General features: G+C 35.4%; 1 protein-coding gene across 1 annotated transcript in view; it reads left to right on the forward strand.

Annotated features, from left to right (window-relative positions):
• The window catches only part of LOC149300530 (contactin-associated protein-like 4), a 144203-nt gene that overhangs the window by 53251 nt on the left and 70500 nt on the right, over positions 1-20452 (forward strand). The window contains exons 5-10 of the mRNA XM_089485026.1: positions 5178-5325; positions 6823-7026; positions 10064-10248; positions 15634-15777; positions 16846-17107; positions 18619-18768. Coding sequence (XP_089341152.1) covers positions 5178-5325; positions 6823-7026; positions 10064-10248; positions 15634-15777; positions 16846-17107; positions 18619-18768 — 1093 coding nt within the window. The remainder of the gene's footprint in view (positions 1-5177; positions 5326-6822; positions 7027-10063; positions 10249-15633; positions 15778-16845; positions 17108-18618; positions 18769-20452) is intronic.

The following is a 20452-nucleotide window of genomic DNA, read 5'->3' on the forward strand; positions in this document are numbered from 1 at the left end:
TTACAAAAGATAAAGAGGAAGAAAAGACAGCATTGCTTTTTTATATGTGACATCTCAATAGTTGTCCTGCAGAGCAGTCTAACTGTTCAGCTTTTGCAGATGGTGGGGATCATTGGAGAGATCCTCATGCGTGCTCTGAAAAAAATATTTGGGCTCACATCCTCCTGTGGCCTCTGGTGTCTATGCCCTAGTCTTTCTCAGTGGCGCATCCTGGTAGTTCTATCTTTGTGCTAACTAACCTATCAGTTTTTTCAGTAAGCCTCAGGACGAGTGTTGTGTCACTCGCTCTCCCCGATTCTAAAGAGCTCATCTACCACAAATAAGGACCAGACTACAGGTACCGGGGGCTGCCAACGGAAAAAAACCACCAAACTGATTTAGTTTAGTTAGCACAAAGAGGGACCAATCAGGATGCACTGAGTCGCCATTCCTTAAAAGGGTGACGCAGCTATGTCTCAGTGTTTGCATTGATTCATTCTAAACATGTGGAAAGGAAAAGAACATTCCGGTCTGTGTTTCTATACCGATGATCAGAATTACCCTATGAAATATAGCCCTAAAAAAATTTCAGTTACATTTTTATATTTTCTTTTCTAATCTCGCCTACCAAAAAAAAAAATAAACGATTAGCACAAAGAGAGATGGCAGACTGTCCAAATAAGAAAAAGAAGTACAAAACGCACTTCCCCAGACTACCCAAAAGGTAATAAGTGTGCACAAATTTATGACAGTCTAACATTATTTTAACTAACTGCTATATTAAGCAGCTACTTAGTGTAATGTATGTGGAAAGGCAAAGTACGTTCCACGCTTTTACTGATCACGTGAATTCCCATATGAAATTATGTTATAGCCCTAAATAAGTTTTCAGTTACATTTTAATATTTTATTTTCTAATCTTGAACCAAAAAAACTGAAAGGTTGACACAAAGAGAAATGACAGACTGTCCAAATAAGAAAAAGAACTACAAAACGCACTTCACCACAGACTACTTGAAAGTGTACCCATGCATAATAGGGGTAAAAAACATTGAAAGTGTAGCTTGCTGCACTGTTTGCAGCAGTGGTTTCTCAAGTGCCCATGGTGGGTTAAATGACTGCAAAACACATGTTGAAGTGAGATGAATAGATGTGCACAAATCTATTACAGTCTAACTTTATTTTAACTAGCTGCTATGTATTAAGGAGCTACTGTATTGTATAGGTGATGAGGCCAAACTCCCTATAGACATGTATAAATTAGTTATCGAATAAAAGAAAACATGAGATTAATAATACAGTAATAAAATATAGTATAATATAATGCGAAACATTGTTGCTACATATTTAAAAAATGACTGTAAAAGACATGTTGACGTGAGATTAATAGGTGTGCACAAATCTTTTAGTCTAATGGCGTGCTAATGGCATTAGGATTGCTAACATTATTTTAACTAGCTGCTATAAAGAGCTACTGTATTGTCTAGGTGATGAGGCTAAACTCCCTGTGGACATGTGTAAACTAGTTATTGAATACAAAAATACTCCATGAGTTAAATAATACAGTAATATAAAATGCAAAACAGTGTAAGTACATATTTTAATGTCACATTTTCTGCATAAACCAGACCTTAGGTGAAATCACAAAAACAAAGTATGTATGTAACCTATTACATAAGAAAATATAATAAAGATACACCTTAAGCTTGTATTTCCTTTAGGGACCACTACATATTAGGGAGTGATTATTCAGCAGAGAAACGTGTTGAAATATTGTACCCTTCGGATTTTTATTCATACCATTCCTGGACTTTTTTACCTTCAAGCGCACTTGCATAGCATTGCGTTATGCCACTGCTCTCTGTAAGTGCATTCTGATTTTATACCATTATTTATATGAAGATACTGCACTATTTCGATTCCATTTGATTTATAGATTTGAAAGAAATGATTAAAAATAAATTTCTGGGAATACTCTGATGGGCCTGATTTTCTACGGTTGTTTGTGAGTGATATTTATAACACACAACATTCCGTATTTATTTACAATATGCATTTTTAATTTTTTGCCCATATGTATGTGCGGCCCAATTTCAGTTGATTGGCATTTTTAAACATCTTGAGGAGTGTTTCTTGGGCAGCTGCCATATGTTTGGGAAGTAATTATTTCAACTTTATTTTACTTTATTCTCATTTTACTAATTTTTCATGTGAAATTTTGGGTTGTTTCTCTTTATGTGTAAGCACATAGGCAAGCTATTTAGGAAAATATTTTCAGATTCAGATATAGCAAAACACTATGCATTGTACATTGTACAAAGCATTGTCCTACATGCTGGCTTTCTTTAAGAAAAGGGTTGGATCATTTGCTCCACCAATTGTCAGATTTTTTCATATTTTAAGTCAAAGAGTGAGAATCAGAAGTCATCTCATATTCAGAGAAGGCCGAAAGACCCCAAATGCAACTATATGCATGCTTTCTCCAAAATTTCACACAATGCTTTGACAAATTTGATTTTCCATAACAAGGCACCTATGCTCTTCAAGTTGTATCAGAGTGTACAAGAGCTCCTACATGACACAGCAATAAGATTTATTAAGCCGAAGGTATTGAGAGAACACAACATTCAGGAAATAGATGTAAGCAACGCAGAAATTCACCGCCCAGATAAAGAGTTTTTCATTGGGTACCTGGTAAGGAAGCAGTTGTTTGGTGAGGTAGGGCAAGAGATGCCCCCCTTACAAGACAAAGTAGTTCTTTAAAGATGCCAGAGCATTCTATTTCAGGAGCATTAAAACATTTTTTGGAGAAGTTCCCAATGAGAGGCCAAATCTTGAAGAATCTGTCAGAGGTCAATATGGAGAACAGATTTTGATTTTGTCAGAGAGATTTCCAAATGTGATCAAGGCAGACGCCAGAGAACAGCTCCACTTGGAAGTCCTGGATTATGTCTCAACTAACCTTGAGGGACTGGTGCCAAACTACGAAAGTTTGCCAGTTGATGAATTCTGGGGGAAGCTGTCCAAAGTAAAATCTGAGATTTAAAAAGCTCTGCCATTTGATGAAACTGCTTTGGTGCGGCCAAATTCTAATTGTGATGTGGAAGGGGCGTTCAGCAATGTGCGTTACATTAAGATGGAATTCAGAAGTCAGAGGTCTCACAAAACTATTGTGAATCTGATGTCTTGCAAAGTTAACATTTTTTTGACACAGACTGCAACAAGGTTGAGACTTCCAACAAAATTCTCAGATCTGCCAAACAAGCTACTGCACAGTAAAATGAAAGTTTGTCAAATAAGTAGAACAGCGATTTACATTAGCGACTGCGCAATATGTACTTAAATGGTGGCTCTTTCAGTAAGTTGTGTACCATAGCATGCCCTCCTGTTTCCAGCCCCAGTCACCCCCACCTTTGTTACTTCTCCTCCCTAGCCACAACCAGCCAAGATTTTAGAAAGTAAAGCATACATGAAACTGCCAGTATGTGGTGTAATTATAACTTTTAAATTAATGTATAATAACATAAAAATAATAAATGTAATGTGAAGTTTTAGCCTAGAACCATGGCTTATTTTTCTTTTTAATCAATATATTCTTTCTAAATAGTCTAAAAGCACTGAAAATTGTCAATGTCAGGGCACTGAAAAATTTTCCTGGCGGAAATATCTGTTGTATTTTTACAACAGTAATATCACTCAGTTTACACAGCAACATATTTTAGATGTAAAAACCCATTTCCATTTTAAGGTTTCTGAAAAAGACTTAGCAAAAAGGTCCCAGGGGTGCCCATATGCAATTTCCTTGCCTTGAGCTAAATAAAATATAAGTTAATGTAGGAATAAATATAGGAAAAGCCTCAAAGGTATTTCAGCTCAATCACTTAAAAATCATAATTGCATTTTAGTCAAAATTCTATTGTTCCCATAGGTAAGGTAAATGCAAATGGGCCTTGTCATATTTGAAATATTTTTATATATCCAATTAAACTGGTGTTTTGTTTCCATCCTTTTATTAATGGAATGGAATGTGAATCACAAGATTAAAATGTTTGGTATTGCAGTAATGAACAATCACTTTATGTACATGCTGTTCTGGGTCTTGCTGTGAAAACTTAAATGCAGAATTTTACATAATTGGAATAACAGTAACTTTTCTTGTGTCAATTATATTTTTTCTGAATTTGATTATTTTAGAAAAGCTTTACACATTTTCAATAAGCAGCATCTTTTTCTGTGTTCAGTAGTTTAAGGTATAGGTACAAGAAGTTTGATGTCTCAAATCTTATACATTAAAAAGATGTATAGCCAATATTACAATTTATGCAACCAATTATTGCCTTTGATGTGTGTGGAATTAGTAGAGTATAAGCAAAAACAACAAATTTAATTTCCAAAATTGGTTGTCACCGACTCCCATTTATTCACTCAAGGTCTCTAACAAGAAGCAGAGAATAACGTTTTCATTTGTTTAGTTGAGAGTCCCACCTCATTTTTGGACATTTGTATTAACAAAATTGGCAGATTTTGTTAAAAACCATACGAATAGGAACGCACAAGTGTTTACGCTATTATTTTCGAGTGATCTTGTTTTATGTAAAGGAAGCCATGACTATATATCCATGTATCGTGCTAGTAGGGCCGAAATGCTCCTGGAGAATTATAATTTTATATGATTTATTCACCATATGCTACTTTATGTTAACTTAAATATATTAATATTTAAATATTGCATATTTTTTTTTATAACGCCATTGAAGATGAAAAATAAAAATATTGAGTAGATTCTACTACGAAAATACCAGTGAATAATAGGTTGCAAAAGGCCAGGTAACAGAACGTAGTCATTATATATTATAATATGTGATTATTTAAAGCTCTTGTCCAAAATAGAGCACTACAAGTAAGTTTGTTTTGAACATAAAGTTTAAAATTATTAAAAAATTATGTTGTTCAAACATATTTCAAAATTACTATTAAAAGTTCATTTTAAAATTCTAAGTGGTAACAATACAGTATTGATTTTATTAGGATTAATTTTGTCCTAAAATATTTTAAAACAGATCAATATTACATAGGTAGAAAAAATGTGTCCTAAAGGGGAAATCATCCCAATTTTGTACATATATTAATAAAGCCATTTGTGTTGTGAAGATTTTTTTGTGAACTTTTGATGTTTAAAGATATGTATTTCTTTTCAGGCATTTATAGGAAATACAAATGCTGACAGTGTTGTTCAACATAAACTTCAGAAGCATATTATAGCTAGATTTATGCGTTTTATTCCTTTGGATTGGAATCCCAATGGCAGGATTGGAATGAGAATAGAGATATACGGATGTACATATAGTAAGTATATGCTGCATTTGATAACTATAAACTTATATTCTTACCCAGATATTGACATACTATTGTGATATATTGGTATGCCCTTTTAAATATATTATAAATATTTTATAATGTGTGACTTGGCATATAAGATGGTACAGAAAAACAGAATGAATCACTTGCTGTAATATGCCGCAGAATACTTTCCAACTGACAACAAAATATATTGTATCAGAAGTATGTATGTTATAGCTTTTTTTTAAATGTTGTAAATTACATTTTTTAAAATGTATTGCAATTGCAAATTATTTAGCTTAGACTGGAAATCCTCTTAGACTGGAAATCTAGCTCACCATATATTTCTGACTATATAATTAAATACTCAATACCTTCTAGAGGCAGAACACTCTCAACCTGGTTGTATTTTTCTTCAAAGATTATTTCATTTACATTTCTGTTTCAATGGTGTTTAAGTAAACTAAGTATGAAAGTCCAGCCATATTTGCCTACAATGAGGTGCCAGTAATATTATACAGTATATATAATAGTTAAACATTGTAAACAATAGACAGTTACTACTTTTAAACGGTTTAACACATACATAAAATAGAAACACTTATTGCATTGCATTATTTGCATTAATATGTGCTCAAGTACGGATAGATAAACATTAACCACCCTGGGGACCTTTTCCACTGAATTAAAATATGTGCATTGAAGGAATGTTTTCCATACTATTATAAAACAAAATTTCCATGTGGCATTTTCTGGTGTGGGCTTTTTGTCATCAGAGCAGAACTGTGTGTACCCCAAAGTTAGATTCTTCTTTAATAGAATACATAGATTTCAATGTGGATGCTTGCTTGAAAAGCTTTTGTTTTGTACTTGAAAAAAAGTCAATTGGATGTTAAATAAAAGTAATAACAATACAAATGATACATGTTTTTTTTTATAGATTCAATTATAGTTCATTTTATATTTGTCAGTGCCCCTTTAAGTCAGTGAGATGAAATGTTTTAATCACCTACAGCTCATTTACATGGCGTAATGAATAAACTCAAATATATTCCATATAAGGTGTAATTTGTACCAGGAGTCTGTCTGGATCTTTCTTTATTAACTTTGTTTTACTTTAATGTCTTACATAACACCTCCATAACATCCAGGTAATATTTTTCCTTGCTCTTCTATAAGACTTTTATATAATGCATTTTTTGTATGAACACATTTAAAATACATTCATTTTCCTTAATATTACATCTACCTGTTCATTCATAGATCCAGTTGAATGGAATGTAATATATAATTGGTGGGTTGGCTTTTATTAATTAAAACATTTCATATGAATTAAAACTAAAAACATACATCAAAACAGAGTCAGACTGGATAGAAGATGAATCTAAAGTATAAAGAGAACCAGCCTTTGTGTCTCCTTTTTAGCACTAAAATTTCATAGCAGCTTGTGTTTTTTTCTTTTTTTAACAGTCTAACTTTAAAAATGTGTTTGCATTTCTTTAGGATCAGACATAGTTTATCTGGATGGGAAAAGCTCCATATTTTATCGTTTTCAACAGAAATCAATGATTACCATGAAAGATGTGATTTCTCTTAAATTTAAAACATTGCAAAGCGATGGAATTTTGCTCCATGGGGAAGGCCAAAATGGTGATTTTATCATGCTGGAACTTAGAAAAGGAAGGCTTTCTTTAATTATTCACCTTGGTAATGTTTATTATTTATTTCTTAATGATTTCATTATTTTTAGAGCATTTTATGATGTCTTTATTGTTTATAAATTACCATAACTTGGGAGGGGGGTTTACAGAGATTTTAGGCTTGGAAAAAAAGATGACCAAAACTGTGATTGATCAACAAATCTGTGTTTCTGTATATAACCTTTTCTGTGATAGTATGTTCTGAAGTGAGGCAGTTGAGCTAAAACATAGATCTGCTAATTCCTTTTATACACAATATATCTACAGGTAACAGACTACCCGGAGCTTTCGGTTTTTTGAAGGAGTATCTTCACAAGGGGATGGGATAAGCCATGTGTGAGTGCAGGGCTAGCCTTATGATGGCTGTGGTTAGTTGTATGAAAGTCAGGGTCTCTCTTCTCCTCAAATGACCACCCAGCGGGCGTCAGCATTGTCCCCTACTGGAAGTGAATGTCCAGAAAAATAAAGCTCTTACCTGACAAATAAGAGGCTGCCCTGCTGCAGCATCCCTCCCTCCTTGTGACTAACTGACTTCTTGGAGCTGACTAGAGGTGGATCAGGAACAGGGAGATGTGTTCAGCTGAGACATCTCCTGCAGAGTATCTAGATGGGTGGAGTGGAAAAGGGCAAAAGCATTTAGGGAGATTCTACAGACAGTAAAAATATTTAAAGGGGCCATGCAGCTATCATATACGCTTAAAGGGCACAGTTCACCTTAAAACACAAACAGCGTAGTGGTAGGCACATAACTTCTTATTTGCACCATTGAGTTTCACCGGTTTATTCGGGAATATGTTTATGTTGCATTATTACAAACCGCAATACAAACTTAGGTTGAAGTTGACAATGACTGAACGTTTGGATGCCAATCTGTGATTTTTTTCTTGAATTCAAATATGTATGCAAGAGTCTGGTTAACGTTAATAAGGTGGTAAAATTTGCTGCTGGTTAAAAATCATATATGATGCAGGGCCTCCATCTGACTTGGAATGCCGTCAAGGTTAATGTAACTCAGTAGAATATTAGACATTTTGTTGGCGTGTTATAGTGAACTCCGTGGATCATTGCATTTACTTCTATGGTCAGGAGAAGGGTTGTTTCTAAAAGTTATCCAATAATCAGTTGGTAGCAGTCACTTAATTTGGTGTTTAACCCTTCATAAGCTTATCTAAAAGTGATTTGAAGAGTTAAAAATAGTGCTGATTGTCATCATTATGTCCTTATGAATAGACACTGCAAGCAGACTGCCACTGTGACAATAAATTGTGCTACAGTTCCTATGACATCTGTCCAACCTAGCATTTCACTACCTTTGGGATTCATTCTCTTAAATATGAGTGACTTTGGCTCTTAAAAAGTGTTTTGATGGAAATGTTTGGTTGGAAGAAAAGTCAATTTTCTGGGATGAAAATTACAAAATGTGTTTCTTTGGAAGAATTTTTCTCTTTGAAGAAGCCTCAAAATCAGTAGTTATTTATCCTAAAAGTGAAAAAGAAAATATCAGATGCAGTGACATTTTGCCCTCAAAGGTTCACAAAATCAATCAGTTTTCTGGATAATACATATGACATTGGTTAATGTACCGTTACTTGTTCAGGGACATAACCAATAGCAAAATGGAATTAAAAAAACAAAATGAAATATGCACACTTATGACCACAAGTGTGGTCAAAACGTAAAGTACGGTAATTAAGATTTATGCTAAAATTAGCATAATGGTTTATTATGGTGAAGCAAATATTAATGGGCTTAGCAAGGATATGCCACTTCTTAAATTCTGAATTTTCAATGTGTTTACAGCTCAAATTCAATAATAAGTGATTTTTTTTTGTTAGTGAAACTTCCATGATCACACCTTCTCATTATATCTCAACTTTTTGAAGAGTGAATTTAGAACAGGTTAAGGGAAATAATTTAAATGCCACTGAGCTTTGCTTTTTTTCAACCAGATTACTTACTTTTAATCCATAAATCTCCAAAAACAAATCACAAGCTGTAATGAAGAATGAAGAAAAATAATAGTTAGATTTATATGACAGTTCCTTTTTGCTCCGTAGGTACCCGTTGATTGAAAAAGGAACAAGGAAATTAAAAAAGATATATGAATTAGATACAAAACATAATAATCAGTGGTGGACTTGAGGGGGGGGGTGTTTTGCTCATCAGGGGGATGCCATACTGGTACACACTGGTCTCAAGTCTCCCGGAAATTCCCTCTTAATGACTCCCTACCTTTTTCGCTGACCACTTCCATGTCCCTGTCTCCCACAGCGCTGCTTCCTCTCTTGCCTCTTCTTTTTCTGTCCCCTTTCTTCTGTCTGCTTTCTTCTTCCGCTTTCCCCCAGTATCAGCTCCGTTGAACAGGCCTCACGGAGTACCTTTGCAAGGGTGAAACCATTCCTCCAGACGGAGCTGATACCAGGGAGAAACAGACAAAAAAGAAGACAGAAGAAGAGGTGCAGGTGCTTTAGGAAACATGAAAATAGAAGCAGTAGACAGAGAAGGTAGGGAGAAATTAAGAGAGCTTGAGAAGTTATGAGAGAGTGTGAGTAGGCATGAGAGGTTTAGAGATTGTAAGAGTGAGTGAAAGTGTGAGAGAGCATGGATAAGTGTGAGTGTGTGACAGAGTATAAGAGTGAGTTAGAGTGTGGGTGTTTTTACATTTTAAAGTGGAGGTGCTGAAAAGGATCTGCCCAGATTGACAAACAAGTATGTCCCTGAAGAGTATATTGGGAGTGCATTGCATGTATGTTCAGACCCCAAAAATCATTGGTTTTGCTCAATGGTTTAAAAGCTTATTATTTTAAAGTAATGTGGCCTCCTTTAAGGTACAGTAATCAGTAGTTAGCCAATTAATTTGTACACACAATAAAGTGATATTGAAGTTGAGGTTTTTAAAATAAATTGTTATCTGTGATGGCCCATTTTGTGTAAATACAATGTCATATGCAGAACAAACGTCTGAGGTCAAACAATAATTGAAGTATGCTAATGTTGATGGTTGCTGGCTTGTTGATTTAATGGTTCATCTGTTCTCATTTAAGGAAATGTAGAATTTCATCCTTCTAATCCGCGTGTTAATGTCTCCCTGGGAAGCCTGTTAGATGATCAGCAATGGCATTGGGCTGTCATAGAGCGGTTTGGCAGACAAGTCAATTTTACTGTTGACAGACATGTGCACCATTTCTACATGAAGGGGGACATCGATTATTTGGACATTGATTATGAGGTGTGTATATTATATTACATTCTTAAAGACAGATTAAACAAATATGTCATTATCAAGACATTTTATTTTTGCAGCCACAGACTGAATAACCCTGGGGCTTTAAAATATTCCAATTACATGCTTGAACAGCACACCAATTCCAAATGTGCCTGCTATGAGCATTCAGTAGATGTTTGCCAGTTCAGCAGTTTTTTTTTATTTGTCAAGTAAATAATTCTTATGGTTTTATAACAAAAGCAATAGGTTAAATGTTTCCAAGCATATATATATGCAAACAGTTAAAATCCCTTTCTTTTGTTTTTTTTTCTGTCTTTTTAAACTAAGCTTCAATGAAATTAAAATAATTCACTTAATTTCTATAAGCCATGATCTCTCCTTTTAAATTTCAGAAAGTTATGATAATCAATCTGCAAAGCATAAATAATTTACTGTCCGTTTTTTTCAAGAGTTGTTCAGCCTTTGGTCTTCCAAAGGTTAGTGAATTACTGCACTTGTGTATAGTCTACAAACTCCCTAAAGCCTAAGTCATCTAAAATATCAAAATAGAACTCTTAGAGGCATGACTAATTAAAAACAAGAACGCCATCTGTTACATTTAAACAATATTTACTACAAGTTAAAATTAAAATATTATCAATTATGGTTATTCTGTTAAAACCAAAACTGTTAGTTTTGGTTTAAATATACATTAGAGATGTAGAGTATCATTACATAACATTTATCCATAGAGCAAAAGTAGCGGTAGGCCACAAAGTTAGTAAGATGATTGAAACACCTTAGTAATGAAAGAAGACTAGAAAAGTTGAATTTGTTTACATTTTTAAAAAAAGGCGTCATAGAGGGGGTATGGTAGCTTTATACAAATACATACAGGCTGGGGCGTAACAAGAAACCACCAGGCCCTGATGCGAAAATTCCCACCAGGCCCCCAAACTTCAACAGCTAGTCTGTGCATTCTTTGCCCCTTGACCCCCCTTTCCAACATAAAACATATATAAACACACAAGTTACATACACTTACTCATACTTAATAACACACACTCCATCTCACTCTACTTACACATCTATGCTCATACACTAACACAATTACACATTTATGCTCACACACTAACACAATTACACATCCATCTTCACACACAAAAGTACACATCCATGCTCACACACACAAAAGTACACGCCTATGTTCATACACACAAGTACACATCCATGCTCACACACACAGAAGAACACATCCATGCTCACATATACACACAATTACACATCCATGCCCACACACTGTCAGGAACCACAAAACCAGATGGAAACAGAAATGCAGTGCAATCACCTTTATTTATATACAAACAATAAAAAATAAGTGGAATAAAATAAAGTCGATATAATCCAGTCAAAAGTCCAAGCCAGGGGTTGAGAGCCAAATCAGGAAGTCAAACAAGCCTAGTTCAGGATACCAGAGGTCAAACTGAGTCAGGGATGTAAGCAGGATTCAGGAACTGGAGAGGAAATCAGCCAAGCCAGGAGTCATACACAGGAAACTGCAGGAACAATGGAGAATGCACTTGGAGAGTCTGAGACCAACACAGGGGCAATGAGAGATTGAGGTGTTGCTGTTTAAATAGCCAGACTCTAGCAGGGAGGGGCTTGTTTATCAGCAGGAAACCAGAGAAGTAATTAGGAGAAAATTTCTTCAGCTGAGGTGTGGCTGAGTGTGAGAAGCAAGAGTGGGGGAAGGGTGAAAAGTACACATCCATGTTCTCACACACACAAGTACACATCCATCCTTACATATATATATACCCCCACAATCACTTCTGCAGGGACCTGCTGCTTACCTGAGCAAGGCACAGGGGGGGCTGGCTGGGTGGTATAAATACAGAATGTGGGGCTGTCTGGGGGCATCACATAAATCAATACTAAAGGGGGCTGGGTGGTGGGATAAATATACAATGTGGAGCTGGCTGAGGCAATACACAAGGGTGTGAGAGCCAGAAAACAGAATAATGCATTTCTGTGGCTTAAATAGGATTCAGAAGAAGAAAATATTTTGACAGATGCTGGGTTCCTGAACAACCTGAGCACTTGTGTTAAAATCTAAAACTGGACCCCTATTTGCAATGCCCCTTGTTATATTGCCAGCACTAGCCCTTCTTTTGCCCTGCCGGCGGCGTGCCACTTGCACCGCTAGCATTCCCTGAAAAGAACTGCCTGGGAGCAGGCAATATGCTTGTGGTCCCAGGGGATTGACGAGTGTGCTGCCTTCTTTTGCTGATACTGTTTGTCACAGCCAGGTCAGCCCACCATATACTATTTGTGCCTCTCCAATGCTATCTATATATCTAAGAGCTACAAACTTTGTTCTGAGTCTTTATCACGAAAGAGGTTTGCTGGTATAGCAAATGCCTGGAGCCAATTTATTAACCTGTACCTCTGCTTCTCTTTGTCCTTCTTACTATGATCTGTCTTCACCAGAGAGTAAAGTGTGTATGTGACTGTGTATCTGGGTTTGTAGGTGTGTGACTGTGTATGTCTGGGTCTGTAAGTATGTATTTGTGTGTGTCTGGGTATGTTAGTGTGTGTGTGCATGTGTATGTCTGGGTATGTTACTGTATGTGTGTACATGTGTATGGGTATGTGTGTGTAAGTATGTTAGTGTGTTTATGTGTGTCTAGGTGTGTTATTGTGAGTGTCTCTGCATGTGTGTTAGTATGAGTGCCTGTTTGGGTTACTGTGAGTGTCTGTGTGTGCTAGTTGGTATATACAGTTAGAGTTTAAAGTTATGTAGAGGTTAAAAAAAAAATGAAAAAAGAGTTTAAATGACAAGATTGTTTTTAAACAAGAAATATATTACAATCATTTTTGCCTGGTATCCATTGTTTATATGAACTATTTTATGTTTTGTCTGCCGCTATCTACAATATATGGTTTAACAAGTCAATAATACTGCTCAAGGCATAGCCTTCACATGCATCTCTGTATGAACTACTGGAAATGTTGTAATTTAAGCTTATTTTTTGCCACTTCTGATAACATATTTTCCGCTGACAAATCCCTCAGTGCTTACTGTCTAAAACAACTGCTTAGTGTAAAGTCAGCACATCATCGCACTAGAAACAAAAGAAAGAACACGTGTAAAGAAACATAGAATGTGTCGGCAGATACAGTAAGAACCACTGGGCCCATCTAGTCTGCCCAATAAAGGTGTTATAATACTCATATACATTATGGTCAAATGATTTCCATCCATCATTATAACAGGATGGTCAGAATTTTGTGCTGTGGCTGCTTTCAGTATACATTCTGCCAATATTCTATGTATTTGAAGCATGTAAAGTGTACATTTATTTTTTTTATAATGTCGGAGATGCATTTATGCCTGGACTTAAAGAGTATGATTCTCTTTTATTTTGAACTTGACCAATAAATTTAAGATTGCTACACAGTTACATGGTTTGGGTTGTGAAATAAGAAACTCAGTCTGCTCCAACCTTTCTCAGAATTCCTTTTATGTGAGTATTGTATCATTATGAACAATTTGTTTCCTGACAAAGGTCTTTATCTTTACCTAAAATTAATAGCTTTTTTCTCACCTGCAGCACCATATTAGGTAAACATTTCCTAATATTCAACAGTTACTTGCACAAATGTAATGACATTACTTAAGGTCAATCGTTCAACCTACCTGCCTTATAAATCAGATCCCTGTGATCCCGTGTTTTCAGACTTTTTATATTAAGCAAATATTACAAATTAGCAAAATGTTATGATCATATAAAATATGATACTTCTAACCAACAATATAACTTTTATATATATATTTTGGGGCTATACATTTTCATTGACATCACTCCAGATACACCCTACCCCAGCAACTCAGAGAGCCTTCATTACATGTTCCTGAGGTATACAACCTAATACTACATATTTAAGGCTTTTAGGAAAATAAAACATATAATAATTTGCTCGATTATAAGACGAGGTTTTTTTCAGGGCAAATGCTCTGAAAAATACCCCTCGTCTTATAATTGAGGTCGTCTTCTAATCAGACCTCAAAAAAAATGTCCGCTGGGGCCAGGCTGCTTACCGGTGCTTTGGTCGCGAGCAGTGTCTCTTCTAGCAGCAGGAGAACAGGAAGCTAGCAGAGTGTCACATAATTCCGCCTCCCCCCTCCTTCCTCTGGGGGCGGGGCCATAGAAAATGCTCGCACAGCCGGGCCCCTGCAGAAGTCTTAGAGTGAGAGATCTGCAGTTTAGGTAAGGGGGTGGGGGAGGGTTTTTGTGATTAATGTGTGAAGTATGCGTGATTAATGGAATGAATGAGTATTTAAATGTTTGTGAATGAGTGTGTGTGATAGCATGGATGTGTAAAGGGGGGGTGGTGGTAGCATGGCATAGGGAGGCTGTACTCACACTCCCATCATCCCCAGGTTCCAGCATGTACTAGCTGCCTTGGCTTGATAGGAGTGTGATTGCTGTTAGCAGTTTATATATATATATATATATATCTCCAGAAATGCCTTTTAACCCCCTATATGCCACTCTGCCCCATGATATGCCTTTTAACCCCCTATATGCCACTCTGGCATATAGGGGGTTAAAAGGCATATCATGGGGCAGAGTGGCATATAGTAGGGTATAAGACATTTCTGGAGGCAGAGTGGCATATAGAGGGTTAAAAGGCACATCATGGGGCAGAGTGGCAAATAGGGGATATAAGGCATTTCTGGGGTCAGATGTGCATAACTGGGGGGGCAGGTTGGCAAATAAAAGGAAATAAACAAATATATATTCATAGCTTTTATTAAATATGAAAAAATTGTTTACATGAATTAATATTTACTTGTAAAACTTTTTTCCTATAGGGTAGTCTTATATTCAGGCTTTTTGTTTTTTTCCTAAATTAATATTTAGATTTTGGGGGGTCGTCTTATAATCAGGGTCGTCTTATAATCTTAAACCTGTTTAGCTTAAAGAAAATTTGTATTATTATAGTATATGGATGATGTGTTGCTACTCATCAGTAATCAGTATAGTTTTAAATGTTTCTTGTAATGAAGCCAGTGAAACTGGTATATATACAGCCCTAGAGATCTGGATCTAAATGCTGAATAATGCAATACTGAATGTGTTGCTTACAACATATTCAGTTATAATTCAATGGAACACCATATATTGATGTATGTGTGTCAATGACAGCATGGTATGCTATAGCTTTATATCTATCTTCAAATGTATAGATTTTTAGTTTTATTTTAAAAAATATGAATTGACTTATGAAACACAAAGTCTTATTACAGTAATTACATGCACAATTAGAAACTTAATTGTAACATCCTGCTATACAGTATAGAAAATTACTTAATGATTATATTGATTTCTCTTTTTTTCTAAGCTTAGCTTTGGAGGGATCCCATCTCAAGGAAAAGCAACAACATTACTGCAAAATAATTTCCATGGATGTTTTGAAAATCTTTACTATAATGGTGTGAACATTATTGATTTGGCAAAGAGATATAAACCCCAAATCAACATTGTGGTAAGATTGCTTGCATATTTTAATTAAATGGATACATATTCATTTGGTGCAGCTTATATATGGTACAGGTTTGCATATTACCATACCACCCACCAGTCCAGGTACCTGGTAGCTATCCCACTCTTGCACAGTGGGTTGCATGTGCCAGTTGGGGAGATCTGTGATATAATTGTAGCTTTTCACCTTTTAAATGATAAAAGTAGGTTTATAACATCCAATCGCTGAGTAAGTTTATTTTGACTTATTTTTGGTTTGTCTATATTATTCAATTCTTAACCTAGGGATTAAGGCAAGTAAAATAGAACAGTTGGACAACAAATTAAAGACCCAATGCCATTATCTCCTCCTACCTTGTAGGTATGCAAATAATGAGATTATTAAGATGCATAAAAAATATTCTGCAGCGGTATGAACAAAAAACATTTTTGTTAAAACAGCATGCTTCAAAACTCTAAATGCAGATTTAAAATGTAGATAAGGGCCAGTGTCTAATGTTAACATTCTTTGCCCATACTGAAAGGGATCTTACAGCTATAGGTCATTGTTACTGAATGTCTCTGGAAAGATAATATTCTGCATAAATTCTGCTTGTTGGCAGGAAGATCATTCCCAAGAAAGGTCAATATATCTTTCCATAATGCTGACCCAATAAATCATGTTGATTTATTCCACAAACTCTTCAGAATACTATTTCTTCATCCCTGACCTCTCTGTGTGTGTCGTGAATCTTCCAAAAGATTACATAAAACAAAGAGGAGAGCACACTGAATATTTTTTGAAGAACTACTATATTTAGACTAACATATTAGTGGTATATAATAACAATGTTTTAAGCTCATCTGTGGAGGTTTATCGATATTTCTTGAAGAAATCATTGGTGTGCAGTACCTATTTAGGCAGGTACACCCAGGTGAAGTGCTTTTGAGAGTTGTGTGCATGGTTATTTAATATATACATACAGGGATACATGTTTCAAGGACAAATAACTTTGTATTGTACATTCAACAATAAATTAATGCATACAATTTGGTAATCATTCTAACGCCTTCTTATTTGTTTTTTGTTTAGGGAAATGTCTCCTTTACATGCCTGGAACCACAAGTTGTGCCCGTTACATTTGCAAATTCAAATAGTTGTTTAATTTTACCTGACATATCACAACAAAATGAATTAAGTGTTAGTTTTCATTTCCGTACATGGAACAAAGAAGGATCTCTCTTTTCTACAAAACTTGGAACATTGTCACACCATTTTGTATTGCATATTGTTGATGGAAAACTTAAAATTAGCCTGTTCAAACATGGTAAAATGTACTTGGATATTATTTCAGGTATGTCCATGTTGTTTTCATTTATTGGTAAAGGGAATGTATCATGTAAAATATATTAGAATTACTTTCTTAAGGTTTTAGAATGTATGCATACATTAACTTAATTTTCTTAATACGAAACATAGAGAAAAAAACTTTTTTTTAAATTTATTTGTTTAATAAAATATATATTGCCAAGAAAAATAAATTGAGATTTCTCCTGTTTTTAAGATGCTGAAGAGCATTTGTAATTACAGCAATACAATACAATATAAGGTTACTCTATATTCAGTCATTTGAATTCTATGGTTTTACATATCTGGATATAATAACAATCCTCTGTTCCTGAGCAGGTCTAAAAATTAGGTAAATACAAAATACCAAAAATAAAGCCAAAATGGAGAAGCCATATGTGAAAAACCAAGTACACCTATTGTTTCCATAGGAATTAAGATGCTAAGTAGCAGACAGGTGCTGCTAATCAAATGTGTGTGATTAATTGATCATCAGCAGATGTGACCACCTTTATAAAAGCCAAAGTTTTAGCAGTTTGCTAGTCTGGAACCAGTGTGTGTTAACACAATGTCAAAGAGGAAGGACATCAGCAATGATCTTAGAGAAGTAATGGTTGCTGCCCATCAATCTGGGAAGGGTCATAAGGCCATTTTAGAAAAATGTTAATGTCCACCATTCCACAGCGAAAAAGATAATTCAAAAGTGGAAAACATTCAAGACATTACATTACATTTATTTATAAAGCGCTGGCAGATTCCACAGCGCTGAAGACAGTTGCCAATCTTCCCTGGAGTGCATGTCCAAGAAAATTAACCCCAAGCTCAGAGAAGTTGTAAAAAAAGAGTTACTTCCCAGAATCTACAGGCCTCAGTTATCACGGTATATGTAAAGGTTCAAGGCAGTAAAATCAGAAAAGTTTGGAAGGGTTGGCAGGAGAAAGTCTCTTCTCTCTAAAAAGAACATGGCAGCATGTCTTAGGTTTGCAAAGTTGCATCTGAACAAACCACAAGACTTCCAGAACAAGCATAGATGTTTGCCCATGATGCACAGCGCCACATTTGGAGAAAACCAAGCATATCATTAGTGTGCTTAGGCATGCAACCGAGAATAGTCATGCATGCACAAACTGAGAACAACATTGGTGTACCCCTTATTTTCTATTTTAGCTGGGCTTCAAGGTTTTCTTAATTCTGCATTGTCATCTGGATTAACACTTTAAGAAATTAAGGTATTGTGCATTAGTGCAATATATTTTACACTTAGACAGAGAGAACGTTAGAGAGTGAGAGATTAAAAAAAAACAATTGAATGCAAACATTTTCTTTTGTTGGGATCCCTCCTCATTTTTGGGCATTTGTGCAATTTAATGAAATTAGCAAATATTAAAAGTTGTATGAATCTGACTACACAAGTCTAGGTGAAAGAAATGCCCATGCATCAAATGATTAACAATTGGCAAAATAAAAAAGAAACATTTAAAACATACTTCAACGTTTCTATTTTCTGATTTATTATAGGTTTTAAAGTAAATAATGGCCAGTGGCATGCAGTTTCTTTAGTAGTAAAAAGAAATCACGTGAGCGTAACCATGGACAATGACGAATCCTTAACAATGCAAGCAACCTTGCCATTTCAGGTATCATCTGTTGAGAATTACTATTTTGGAGGTAAGGATCAAATTATGTATCATGTCAGCAGCTTTAGCGATGAAGCCAGTGTATCTTTGGCCCCCCACACTAGTTTGAGGACCAGCCCAGACCTTCTCCTACTGCTCGATCGCTCCATATAAACAATCATGCAATGTTAACCCTTGCAATGCCTCAATTATGCAAAAGCTGCATTTTATGTGCATAGGCTTGTGGGGACCAAGTCACAAAAAATGTTGCGCTCCTGTAAAAACATTATTAATACAAATAACCATTTTATTTTTTTACATTTTTATTACATAACTGATTACTATCTGGTCACATTTTAAGTCACATTTTTAATTATATTTTCAAAAAAAAAATTATATTTATTTTAACCTGATCAATGATTAGGTCACTGATCTGCCAGTGACCTGATCTGGTAGGTGCATAATATATACAAATACATTTTTTTTCTACAAAATTGAGTGTAAAGTTACACCTGCATATTATACACAGGCAAGTATTATACCTGGGTTTTTTGGTATATTTAAGAGGTTAAATCACACCCTAAAGGAAGAAGTGACAGAAATGAAAGTCGTGATTTAAAGTTAAAAGGTTGAAGACTAAGAGGCAATGTCAGAAAGTATAACTTTTCAGATATATAGTGGAAGTTGTACAGGTGTAAAGCTAAAGCAATAAGTAAAAGGTGAATTAAACAGGGCAGACTAATTGTTCCAGCTATTTATTTTTTGCAGTCATTGTCTATGAATAGCATATATGTTTCTATTATATATATGTTAGTGTATACCTTTTTTGTATCTGTACACATTAAAACTATCCCCTAGTATACTTGGACACATGAACCAAAAATGATTCTGACACATTTTTTGTTTTCCTTTCAAACAACAAATTTAATTTCCTGTCCTTTCAGTTCGGACTAAATTTGGGGGCTCTATGCATTTGGAAAGCAAACGCATTCACTCTCTTTCACTCTCTCTCACACTCTCATGCTCTCTCTGAATGTCTTCTTACCTTATCCACCAAATGCTTCCATGTCCTCTTCTCCTTTTACACAGTACCACTTGTTTGCCTCTTCTTGTTCTTCACTTCTTCTATTTAGTTTCTTGGTCCTCTTCTCAACGATATCCACTGCATTATCCAAGCCTCCTGGAATGCTTCCGCAAAAGGGCAGAGCCTCCGCATACACACTCTTCCTCGATTGGGCAGAGTTATGACACATAAGGGACAGTATCTGCGTCATTCCACCAATTGAGGGGAGGGGGCAAAGTTGTCCCTGTGGTGTGCTCAAAGGAAGCACTTCAGGAAGCCAGGTTAACGGAGTGGATAGTGGGGAAAAGTGAACCAAGGAAGTAGACGGAAGAAACATGACAGAAGACAAGAAGTGGAACAGGGGAAAAGGAGACAGGTACACATAAGCAGTTGGGGGAGAATATTAGGAGAAAATTTAAGAGAGACAGTGTGAGAGGGAATGTGAGAAAGCATGAGTAAGAGAGTGAGAGAGAGTGGAAAAAAACAAATTTCAAACAACAATTCGTAGCTCTCTGCTCCTTATTTGTGGACATTCGTATAAATTAACGAAACTGGCAAATTTTGTTAAAATTCTGAATTCACAAGTCTAGTCAAAATGAGGCAGAAAGTGACAGAGGATATTTTTCTCTAGGTTATCTCTATGCTATGCTTGCATAACATTAGTAATAATTGA

This window comes from Sceloporus occidentalis, unplaced genomic scaffold, assembly GCF_023333645.1.
Source record: "Sceloporus occidentalis isolate IW3139 unplaced genomic scaffold, rSceOcc1.0.p SCAF_24, whole genome shotgun sequence".
In the NCBI taxonomy this organism is placed as follows: Eukaryota; Metazoa; Chordata; class Lepidosauria; order Squamata; family Phrynosomatidae; genus Sceloporus; species Sceloporus occidentalis.